Source organism: Pogoniulus pusillus, chromosome 30 (genome assembly GCF_015220805.1).
Source record: "Pogoniulus pusillus isolate bPogPus1 chromosome 30, bPogPus1.pri, whole genome shotgun sequence".
Taxonomy (NCBI): domain Eukaryota; kingdom Metazoa; phylum Chordata; class Aves; order Piciformes; family Lybiidae; genus Pogoniulus; species Pogoniulus pusillus.
Genome location: NC_087293.1, coordinates 12,451,262 through 12,462,935, shown reverse-complemented (window position 1 = coordinate 12,462,935; position 11,674 = coordinate 12,451,262). Strand labels below are relative to the sequence as shown.

Sequence of the window (11,674 nt, the reverse complement as noted above, 5' to 3'; positions counted from 1 at the left end):
CAAGCAAAATGAATCTGTGACTGCCTGGTTTCAGCTGGCACAGCCTTGGCTCTGCCAGGACTGCTGGCAGCTTGGCCGCAGCACCGCACGCAACTGTCAGCAGCACGGCAGGAGGGTGGGGACTGGCTCACGGTGATGTAGCAAACCCAGCAGGATGTCAAGGAGGATAAAACTCAGCTTGGTAACACAGCCCAGCCAGTCTGACAGATGGCCTTGGATCTTCAGGAGCTCAGCCTTGGGCTGAGGAGGAAGGCAGAAGCAGGGAGCTGGGCATAGATCATGGCACCGCAGAATGGTTTTGGTTGGAAGAGACCTTTTGGGTTGCAGAGTCCAAGCATGAGGTCACCACTAAGCCATGGCCCTCAGTGCCACATCTCCATGGCTTTGGAACCCCTCCAGGGATGGGGATTTCAGCACTGCCCCTGGCAGCCTGGGCCAGGCCTTGACCACCTTCAAAGGGAAGAAATTGTTCCTGGTGTCCAACCTAAACCTGCTCTGGGGCAACTGCTGCGAGTGTCGCAGCTGCCAGCAGCATGGCTTTGGCCAGTCAGCCCCGGGGGGACAGGCTGGAAGAGTTGGGGTTGTTCAGCCTGGAGAACAGAAGGCTTCAGGGAGGCTTTGGAGCTGTGTCTCACTATCTGAAGGGCACCTACAGGAATCATAGAAGCAGGCAGGGTTGGAAGGGATCACAAGGAGCAGCCAGTTCCAAACCCACTGCCATGCCCAGGGACACCCTACCCTAGAGCAGGCTGCACACAGCCTCAGCCAGCCTGGCCTCAAACACCTCCAGCCATGGGGCCTCAACCACCTCCCTGGGCAACCCATTCCAGCCTCTTATCACTCTCATGCTGAACAACTTCCTCCTCACCTCCAGGCTGACTCCCCCACCTCCAGCTTCATTCCATTGCCCCGCCCCAGTCCTAGCACTCATCAAGAGCCTCAAAAGTCCCTCCCCAGCTTTTTTGTAGCCCCCTTCAGATCCTGGAAGGCCACAAGAAGGTCACCTGGGAGCCTCCTCCTCTCCAGCCTGCACAGCCCCAACTCTTTCAGTCTGTGCTCACAGCAGAGCTGCTGCAGCCTCTGAGCATCCTCCTGGCCCTTCTCTGGACACTCTCCAGCACCTCTACATCCCTCTTGTCCCAGGGGCTCCAGAACTGGATGCAGGACTCCAAGTGGGGTCTCAGCAGAGCAGAGCAGAGGAGGAGAATCACCTCCCTGGCCCTGCTGGCCACACTGCTGGGAAGGCTGCAGAGGGACTGTTTAGGAGGTCTTGTGGTGGCAGGACAAAGGGCAATGGTTTGAAGCTGCAGCAGGGAAGATTTAGGTTAGACATCACCAGGAAGCTGCTGACAATGAGGGTGGTGGAACAGTGGAGCAGGTCACCCAGAGAGGGGGACAGACTCCCCATCCCTGAAGACATTCAAGGTCAAACTTGACATGGCCCTGAGCAACCTGCTCTAGTTGGAGATGTTCCTGCTGACTGCAGAGGGCTGGACAAAAATGACCTTTGAGAGTCCCTTCCAACCCCATGGGTTCTGGGATTCCATTCTCTGTGCTCAGACTGAGAAGCTCCAGCCCAAGAAGCCTCCTTTAGCCCTGGTTTGTTGCTAAAGGATTTGCAAAGCCATTTCAAGTGACAGAGCAATTTCCTTTGTGTCCTGTGGAAGCAGAGGGAGAAGAGCAGCAGTCAGTGTGTCACACACAGATCTGCTTTTCTAGCTGCATGTTTAAAGAGCAGCAGCTCAGTGTTCAGCAAAGGCACCACTGCAGTTAGCCCCAAATCAAAGGCTCAGTGTCAAAGGAATCATTTTCCTTACAGCCATCGAACCATGAGCCACTTATGCAGCCTTTGGAGATTAAAAGTGATCCAGAAACCAACATCTTCCCCACTCAGTGTTTGAAGGGATGAAGGTGGGGAGGATGCCAGGCTGGGCTGAACTCCCACTGTGAACAAATATCAACATCTTTGTTGGTGATCTGGAGCAGGGGATTGAGTCCAGCGCCAGTACGTTTGGAGGTGACACTCAGCAGGGAGCAGGTGTGGAGCTGTTGGAGGGTAGGAGAGCTCTGCAGAGGGACCTGGCCAGGCTGGATGGGTGGGCAGAGGCCAATGGGATGAGACTGAACAAGGCCAAGTGCAGGGTTCTGCACTTTGGTCACACCAACCCCAAGCAGCACTACAGGCTGGGGACAGAGTGGCTGAGAGCAACCAGGCAGAGAGGGAGCTGGGGGTGCTGGGAGAAAGGAGCTGAAAGTGAGGCAGCAGTGCCCAGGTGGGCAGCAGAGCCAATGGCATCCTGGGCTGGCTCAGGAGCAGTGTGGGCAGCAGGACAAGGGAGGTTCTTCTGCCCCTGTGCTCAGCACTGCTCAGGCCACACCTTCAGTGCTGTGTCCAGTTCTGGGCTCCTCAGTCCCAGAGAGATGTTGAGGTGCTGGAAAGTGTCCACAAGAGGGCGACAAAGCTGTGAGGGGCCTGGAGCACAGCCCTGTGAGGAGAGGCTGAGGGAGCTGGGGGTGTGCAGCCTGCAGCAGAGGAGGCTCAGGGCAGACCTCATTACTGTCGGCAGCTGCCTGCAGGGAGGCTGTAGCCAGGTGGGGTTGGGCTCTTCTGCCAGGCAAGCAGCAACAGAAGAAGGGGTCACAGTCTCAAGCTGTGCCAGGGGAGGTCTAGGCTGGATGTTAGGAGGAAGTTGTTGGCAGAGAGAGTGATTGGCACTGGAATGGGCTGCCCAGGGAGGTGATAGAGTCTCTGTGGCTGGAGGTGTTGAAGCCAAGCCTGGCTGGGGCACTTAGTGCCATGGTCTGGTTGCTTGGCCAGGGCTGGGTGCTAGGTTGGACTGACTGAGCTTGGAGCTCTCTTCCAACCTGCTTGGTTCTCTGATTCTACGACTTTTGACAAGGGCTTGCAGCAATAGGATGAGGAGCAATGGCTTTGAGCTGGGAGAAGGCAGATTGAGACTGGAGATAGGGAAGAAATTCTTTCCAGTGAGGCAGGTGAGACACTGGAACAGGTTGCCCAGGGAGGTTTGGGGATGCTCCTTCCCTGGGAACGTTCAAAGTCAGGTTGAATGAGGCCTTGAGCAACATGGCCAAGTGGAAGGTGTCTGGCCATGGCAGAGGATTGGAAGTAGATGATCCTTAAGGTCATTTCCAACCCAAACCATTCCATGAGGCCATGATTTTATGAACCTGCAGAACTTGGCCACAAACCTCAGAGAAATGAGTTTGGATCCCTTCTAGGGAAGCAAAGAGAGGCTGGGAAAAAAGAGCTTCTTGTGCATGCAGAGTTATGGGGAGAAGGCAGGGTCCCAGGGAGAGGGAAGGGTCCCAGGGAGAGGGGAGAGGACAGGGTCTCAGTGAGGGGGGAGAGGGCAGGGTCTCAGTGAGGGGGGAGAGGGCAGGGTCTCAGTGAGGGGGGAGAGGGCAGGGTCTCAGTGAGGGGGAAGAAGGCAGGGTGTCAGTGAGAGGGGAGAAGGCAGGATGCCAGTGAGAGGGGAGAAGGCAGGATGCTAGTGAGAGGGGAGAGGGCAGGGTGTCAGTGAGGGGGAAGAAGGCAGGGTGTCAGTGAGAGGGGAGAGGGCAGGATGCCAGTGAGAGGGGAGAGGGCAGGATGCTAGTGAGAGGGGAGAGGGCAGGGTGTCAGTGAGGGGGAAGAGGGCAGGGTGCCAGTGAGAGGGGAGAGGGCAGGGTGTCAGTGAGGGGGAAGAAGGCAGGGTGTCAGTGAGAGGGGAGAGGGCAGGGTCTCAGGGAGGAGGAAGGAGGCAGGGTCTCAGGGAGAGAGGAGAGGGCAGGGTCCCAGTGAGAAGTCCCCAGCCATGGGGATTAGTGGGGTGGGGATGCTCAGCTCTGCACTGTGCCACTGCCACTGAGCCGCTCTTGCTGCTGGGGGAGGAAAGATGAGGGCAGGCTCCTGGCAAAGAAGCAAACGTTTTATTGTGTAAACCCCAAGCAGCTGCTCAAACACAGCGCCCCCCCCAGCTCCACATGCACCACAGTGTGACAGCAGGACAGGCCCAGGTGTCCCAAGGAGGCAGGAGTCACGAAGCCACCTATGGATCTATCTCCAGGTATTATACCAGCTCCTTAGGCTCTGCTGCTGTGGGTGCCACAGCAAGACCCAAATGCACTCTTGAGCAAGCAGGTCAAAGGAGATTCTCCTCCCCCTCTTCTCTGCCCCAGTGAGGCCACATCTGGTGTACTGTGTCCAGTTCTGGGACCCCCAGTTCAAGAAGGACAGAGACTTGCTGGAGGAGGAATGGCAAAGGGCTGAGAGAACATCTCTGTGAGGAGGAAAGGCTGAGGGAATTGGGGCTGTTTAGTCTGGAAAGAGCAGACTGAGTGGGATCTGATCAGTGCTGATCAATACTTCACGGGTGAGTGTCAGGAGGATGGCACCAGGCTTTTTGCAGTGGTGCCCAGAGACAGGACAAGGGGCAACAGGCACAGACTGAACATCAGAAGTTCCACCTGAACACGAGGAGGAACTCCCTGAATTGAAAGGTGAGGGAGCCCTGGAGCAGGCTGCCCAGAGAGGCGATGGAGCCTCCATCTTTGGAGACCTTCCAAACCTGCCTGGATGTGTTCTTGTGTGACCTTCTCTAGGTGGCCCTGCCTTGGCATGGAGGGGTTGGACTGGCTGAGCTCCAGAGGTCCCTTCCAACCCCTGCCGCTCTGTGTGACTCTGTGAGCTCTGAGCGACGCTGCATGGCATGGGACATCTGGGCAGCCCTGTCTGGGTTAAAAAGGAAAGGGTTTGGTGTTCCTCCAGCTCTTCAGAGCACGTTGTGTTGTCAGGCACTGAGGCAGCTGCTGGCTTTGAATGAAAGCACCAACTCCTGAGTCAACCAACTGCAGGAGAACAGGAAAGTCTCTCGTCCCCGCGGCTGGCGGGGAGGGGAAAAGGGCAGGAGCATCGAGAAACCACAGCGTGTCTAACAACATAAACCAGTCTCATCATCTGCAAAACCACCCCACAGCTGTTGAGGGGGGCTGTTTTGGGGGGGCATGGCACCAGCAGTCTCTAAGTGAAGTGTTTCCTACCGGATGCTCTTCTAGAGGAGCAGGCAGCAACGGCAGGTGGCTGCTGATCCTTCAGGCAAAGGCTGGAGCAAGTGGGACACCTCCTTCTGCAAACGGTGCTGCCTGGAAAGAAACGTTTGCTTAACAAGGCACTCCCCCTGCTCCTGTTGGCTGCTTCAATTTGGGCCCAGCTTGACACCCAGTCACTTAGTGGAAAGGCAATGGCACTACAAAATGTTTTGCTAATCTGTTTGAAACACTTAATTAGAGTCGCGGCGCATTCGTTAGGGACTCTGCTTTCAGACTGGGATTGCAGCAATAAATCCTCATTCTCCAAGTGTCAGCTGCAATGCAGATATGGGAGCCAAAGGGGTTGCCAGAGGCAAGCTGCTAACTGAGGGATATGCTCTCCTCTTCGCCTGAAAGGGTGACCTCCAGCACCCAGACAAAGCTGGAATGGTATGTTAACCCAAGGAGCAAGGGTGCTCAGATGGAGCTGTCTTCTGGGTGCTCTGCTGGCAGCTGGGGACACTGTTTTTGGGGATCCAAGAGGCTGGAGGAACCCAGTGGACTCAGAGCTGATTTTGTGACCAGCCCTGGCACTCATTGCCCACCCTTCTCCATTTCTAAAGAGAGAAAGGAGAGGACAAAAAGGAGGCTGAATCCCATGGGACATCCCTAACAGTGTCCTCATTGCCCACTCTCCTGAAGCTCCAAAGAGGTTAAAGAGAGAACAAGGATGAGGCTGGACCCTATGTGGCATCCCTAGCAGTGTCCTCATTGCCCACTCTCCTGAAGCTCCAAAGAGGACAAGGATGAGGCTGGACCCTATGGGGTATCCCTAGCAGTGTCCCCGTTGCCCACTCTCCTGAAGCTTCAAAGAGGGTAAGGAGAGGACAAGGATGAGGCTGGACCCTATGGGGCATCCCTAGCAGTGTCCTCATTGCCCACTCTCCTGAAACTCCAGAGAGGGCAAGGAGAGGATAAAGGAGAGGCTGGACCCTGTGGGGCATCACTGACACCACCCTGGCTGCTGCAGAGCAGAGGCAGAGCTGGGCATCGAGGGTGAAGCCAGCCCAGCGCACCCCCTCCCAGGCTGCTCTGCTGTGCTGGGGTGGAGCTTGGGGACACCCAGTGGCCCAGGTCAACATGTCCCTATTCATCCCACGACACGGGTGCAAGCATCGCGTGGGCTGGAGGGACAGAGGCTCAGGGCAAACAAGCACCACAGCTGTGCCAGCAGTGCTCTGAGCTGGCACCAGTCAAGCAGCTCACATGGTTACCTCAGTCTTGTCCCAGGTACTTCTTCATGATGCTGGTGACATCGTCCTCCTTCCCTTCTGCCTCTGCCCGGCGGCTGGCACTGCCTCCCTGGCCGCTGCCCTTGCCGCTGCTCCCCTCCCCGTCCCCTCGCTGGGGCTGCGGCCGGCGCTTGATGCTGTCGTTGCTGCGAGAGGAGACGAAAGAGTCGGAGGATGAGGACGAGTCGGAGACGTCCCCAGGGTCCTGCCGGGCGGTCGGGCTGCCTTTGGCCGTGCCTTTCATGCCGGAGGACACCGAGCTGCCCGCTATGGCCTCGTCCTGGAAGCGGACGGTGAGGGGCCGGTGCCCGTCCCGTCTGTCCCGGCCGGGCTTGGCCAGGCTGCTGGTGGAGCGGCACTTGCGGATGGCCGGCAGGAAGTCATCGAAGTCCACGTTGGTTCTCCTCTCGTAGTTGAGGGTGGGGATGCGCCAGCTGAAGGGGTCGCTCCCCTTCCCCTCACCCAGCAGCTCCTCGCTGGATGGGTTGCTCAGGAGACTCCTTCCCACCTCCATATCTTCAACCGACGGCTCTAGGTAGCTTCTCCAGGAGCTCAGCCGGGGCGCACCCAGCACTTCCCCTCCAGGAGAGCTCGGCCGGCGCCCGGAGCCGTCGAAACTCTGCAGGAGGGAGTCGTAGGAGCCGAATTTGGCTGCTCTGCTCAGCGCCGGGGAGCCAGCAGGCTCGGCTGGCTCGGGGACCACGCTCCGCAGGCTGGAGGAGCGCACCGGGCTGGGGTCTGGTCCTCCCCCATCCTTCAGCTGACTCCCATCCGCCTTGCCCGGGGAATCCTCGGCTGCCGGGGCAGCCCTGGCGCGCCGCAGCGCTGCGGCACCGGTGGTGCGGTAGATGGGCAGGGCAGAGCTGTCACCCAGCGAGGGGGACCCCGGCTGCCGCCGCAGCTCCCCCACGTACTCTGAGAGGGCAGCTGAGGAGCTGGGCACCGTCCCTGCTGCCGGAGAGAGACGTCTTCTGCTTGGCACGGGCGGCGGCGCCGGGCTGGGGAACCTCCCATCCGAAGCAGGGGATGCCCCTCGGCGCAGCAGCGATGGGGACATCTCTCCCAGCCTCTCCCCAGGCTTTCTGGGGCTCTCCAGCTCCTCTTGGGCTGCTGGGGGGTTTCCATACTCCCGTCTCCTGGCGCCAAGTGAAGGACTCGCCACCCTGCCCAGACCTGCAGCCTCACTGGACCTGGCAGTGCCATGGGAAGCAGGCAGCCGGCTCGGGGATGGCTCCTTGCTGTCTCTGCTCACCCTAAACAAGAGATGGTGGAGTCAGTGTGGCTTCCAGTGACCAGAATCATGGCATCCTGAAATGGTTGGGATTGAAAGGGACCTTCAAGATCATCCAATTCCAACTCACCCCTACTATGGTCAGGGACACATTCCATTAGCTCAGGCTGCTCAAGGCCTCATCCAACCTGGCCTTGAACACCTCCAGGGAGGGGACATCCACAGCCTCCCTGGGCAACCTGTTCCAGTGTCTCACCTGCCTCACTGGAAAGAATTTCTTCCCTATCTCCAGTCTCAATCTGCCTTCTCCCAGCTCAAAGCCATTGCTCCTCATCCTATCGCTGCAAGCCCTTGTCAAAAGTCATAGAATCAAGCAGGTTGGAAGAGAGCTCCAAGCTCAGCCAGCCCAACCTAGCACCCAGCCCTGGCCAAGCAACCAGACCATGGCACTAAGTGCCCCAGCCAGGCTTGGCTTCAACACCTCCAGGGACAGAGACTCCATCACCTCCTTGGGCAGCCCATTCCAATGCCAATCACTCTCTCTGCCAAATACTTCCTCCTAACATCCAGCCTAGACCTCCCCTGCCACAACTTGACACTGTGACCCCTTCTTCTGTTGCTGCTTGCCTGGCAGCAGAGCCCAACCCCACCTGGCTACAGCCTCCCTTCAGGGAGCTGCAGACAGCAACGAGGTCTGCCCTGAGCCTCCTCAACCTCTCCTCACAGGGCTGTGCTCCAGGCCCCTCCCCAGCCTTGCTGCCCTTCTCTGACACCTTCCAGCACCTCAACATCTCTCTGGGACTGAGGAGCCCAGAACTGGACACAGCACTCAAGGTGTGGCCTGAGCAGTGCTGAGCACAGGGGCAAAAGAACCTCCCTTGTCCTGCTCCTGAGCCAGCCCAGGATGCCATTGGCTCTGCTGCCCAGTTCCACCCAGCAAGGACAAGGCTGAGCAGGAGCAGATGACATTGGCATGGTTGTCTCAGGATGGACTCCTGCTGCTGCCTCGAGCAGCTGGGCAATGCCCAAAGATCTGATCTTAAAGAACTCTGGGTGCCAGCCTGGCTAAATCCACAGGGTATGGTGAGAGCCAGCTTCAGCCCTGCCAACCCAACACACGCTTCCAGTTGTCCCTTTTTCCTTGGCAGATGACAGCCATGAGTTGGATTTATTTGATTCCTGTCAAAGCCAAAGATTATTCACTAAAATTTGATGAAGCCAACTCACAGAGCACCCTGAGTGCATCTTAATGCTTGTTCCACCCAGCCTGCTGCTGGGGAGGAGAAGGAGAGGGAGCTGTAAGAGCTAATCTGTGCCTGGCCAGGGGCTGCCTGTTGAGGAGGGAGCTGCAGAAGAGATGTGTGGGATTGGGAGCTCACACCCTGCAAGCAAGGGCTGGCGCAGGAACCTCATAGGCTTTAGCTCCTTTTCTCTCACCAAAGAGGAGTCAAACTGATCATCACAGTAGGGCACTGTCCTGGCAGGCTGATGGACAGCCTGGGTTGGTCAGACTCACAGAATTGGTTTGGCTGGAAGAGGCTTTTTTGATCATCCAGTCCAACCTTTAAGCCAGCACTGCCAGAGCACCACTAAAATCATGTCACTCAGGCACTGCATCCTCATGGCTTTGAAACCTCTCCAGGGATGGAGACTCCAGCACTGCCCTGGGCATTCTGGGCTAGGCTTTGACAACCCTTTCAGTCAAGAAGTTTCTTCTAATACCCAACTTAAACCTCCCCCTGGGGCAGCTTGAGGCTGTTTCCTCTTGTCCTATTTGCTTCTTCCAACCCTCACCTCATTCCAACCCTCCTTTGTTGTAGAGAGCCAGAAGAGGAAGCAGCAGGACCTAAATATAGACACATCTCTGGGAAGCCAGCAGCAGGCTGGGAGGTGTGGGGGCAGTGGTCAAGTTGTACAGCGCTGGTAATGAAGTGCCCTGCCCTGGGGGGGATGCTGAGTTGCCATGGGAACAGGGTGATTGCAGATAATCCACCCACCAGGCAGGACCTGGTGGGAGCAGGCTCTGCTGACCCATGACATCATTTACACACCGAGATAGGCTGGAGACCAAGCCCCAGGGCTAGGAAATGAAAGTGCTTGTGGAAGTGATGGGTAATGGAATGGCTTCGGGTCCCCAATGCACAGCAGCCTGGCCCCAGCCCTTGCCACTGTGCCATGAGCTCATTAAAGCAGCACAAACCTTTTCATTATTCAGCACCAAATGAACTGAGCAGAGATTGCACCTCCCTGAGGCTGTGGAGTTTCCTTCTCCTCTCCTTTCATCGTACAGGGGAAGTTCTTTACGATGAGTTTGGGTGCAACACTGCAACAGGTTGCCCAGAGAGGTGGTGGAGGCTTCATCCCTGGAGATGTGCAAGGTCAAACTTGACAGGGCCCTGAGCAACCTGATCTAGTTGGAGATCTCCCTGCTGACTGCAAGGGGCTTGGACAAGATCACCTTTATGGGTCCCTTCCAACCTGATAGGTTCTGTGAGTCTCTGGAGGCTAAGAAGGCAAATGGGCTCCTGGGGGGCATGAAGAAGAATGTGGCCAGCAGGTCAAGGGAGGCTCTTCTGCCCCTCTGCTTTGCCCTAGGCAGGCCACAGCTGGAGACCTAGCTCCAGTTCTGGGCTCCCCTGTTCAAGAGAGACAGGGAACTACTGGAGAGAGTCCAGCAGAGGCTACAAAGATGCTGAAGGGCCTCAGGCAGCTCTGTGAGGAGGAAAGGCTGAGAGCCTTGGGGCTGTTGAGCCTGCAGAAGAGCAGCCCCAGAAGGGATCTGAGCAATGCTCAGCAGGAGCTAAGGGACCTGTGGGGGCAAGAGGATGAGGCCAGACTCTTGTCAGTGGTGCCCAGAGACAATACAAGGGGCAATGGGCACAAAGTGGAACCCAGGAGGTTCCATGTGAACAGGAGGAGAAACTTCTTTGGTGTGAGGCTGCTGGAGGCCTGGAGCAGGCTGCCCAGAGAGGTTGTGGATTCTCCTCTGGAGAGCTTCCAAACCCCCCTGGCCCTTGTGATGCTGTGCAAGCTGCTGTGGGTGCCCCTGCCTGAGCAGAAGGATTGGATTGGATGATCTGCAGAGGTCCCTTCCAACCCCTACCATGCAGGAGTTCAGTGAGTCTGGGACTGCCTCCCTTTGATGCTGGTTGTCCTTACAAAGTCATTAGCTTCTAAAGGCAAAAGCAGCTCAGAAAGCTCTCACCTAAACCTCCTCACCAGGGCTGCCCAGGGCTCCCAAGTGATATTACAAATCCTGGGAGTCAGCCTCTAGCTTGGGATTTATGGATGAGCAGAGGATGCTACAGGATGGGATGAGACCATTTCACACTTGTGCCTTGGGAGATGCTCTCTGAAGGAACTCTGCTGCCTTGGGAGATGCTCTCTGAAGGAACTCTGCTGCCTTGGGAGATGCTCTCTGAAGGTTGGAGAAAAGGAGGCTGAGGGGAGACCTCATTGCTCTCTACAACTCCTTGAAGGGAGGTTGGAGCAACATGGGCATTGGGCTCTTCTCCCAAGCATCAGGACAAGATGAAACTAAACAGCCTGATGTTGTCCCAGGGGAGGTTTATGCTGCACATGAGGGACAATTTCTTCTCCTTGAGGGCTCTCAAGGCCTGGCCCAGGCTGCCCAGGGCAGTGGTGGAGCCCTCATCCCTGGAGGGGTCTCAGAGCTGTGCAGATGTGGTGCTGAGTAATGAGGTGCTGAGGTTGGAGCAACATAGGGGTTGGACTCTTCTCCCAGGCCACAAGGCAGGATGAAACTGAACAGCCTGATGTTGTCCCAGGGGAGGTTTATGCTGCACATGAGGGACAATTTCTTCCCCTTGAGGGCTCTCAAGGCCTGGCCCAGGCTGCTCAGAGCAGTGGTGGAGCCCTCATCCCTGGAGGGGTCTCAGAGCTGTGCAGAAGTGGTGCTGAGGGCCATGCTTTAGTGGCATCCTGGCAGCGCCGGGTCCACTCTCAGACTCAACGACCTTGAAGGGACCTTCCAACCCTACCAACTGAAGGAGCAAACCTCTGCTCCACATTTCAGCCTCAGAGCAGATGATTTTTCTTCCCTCTCCAGCCAAAGGCAAAAGCAGGCCCTGATGCAGAGCTGCAGAAGGCATCTGGAAGCCAA

General features: G+C 57.2%; 1 protein-coding gene across 1 annotated transcript in view; it reads right to left on the bottom strand.

Moving 5' to 3' along the window:
- Window positions 1-3,852: 3,852 nt before the first annotated feature.
- The window catches only part of MYO18B (myosin XVIIIB), an 87,454-nt gene continuing 79,632 nt past the window's right edge, over window positions 3,853-11,674 (bottom strand). The window contains exons 44-45 of the mRNA XM_064169055.1: window positions 6,303-7,573; window positions 3,853-5,142 (exon numbers count right to left, since the gene is read on the bottom strand). Coding sequence (XP_064025125.1) covers window positions 6,304-7,573 — 1,270 coding nt within the window. The 3' untranslated portion in view covers window positions 3,853-5,142; window position 6,303. The remainder of the gene's footprint in view (window positions 5,143-6,302; window positions 7,574-11,674) is intronic.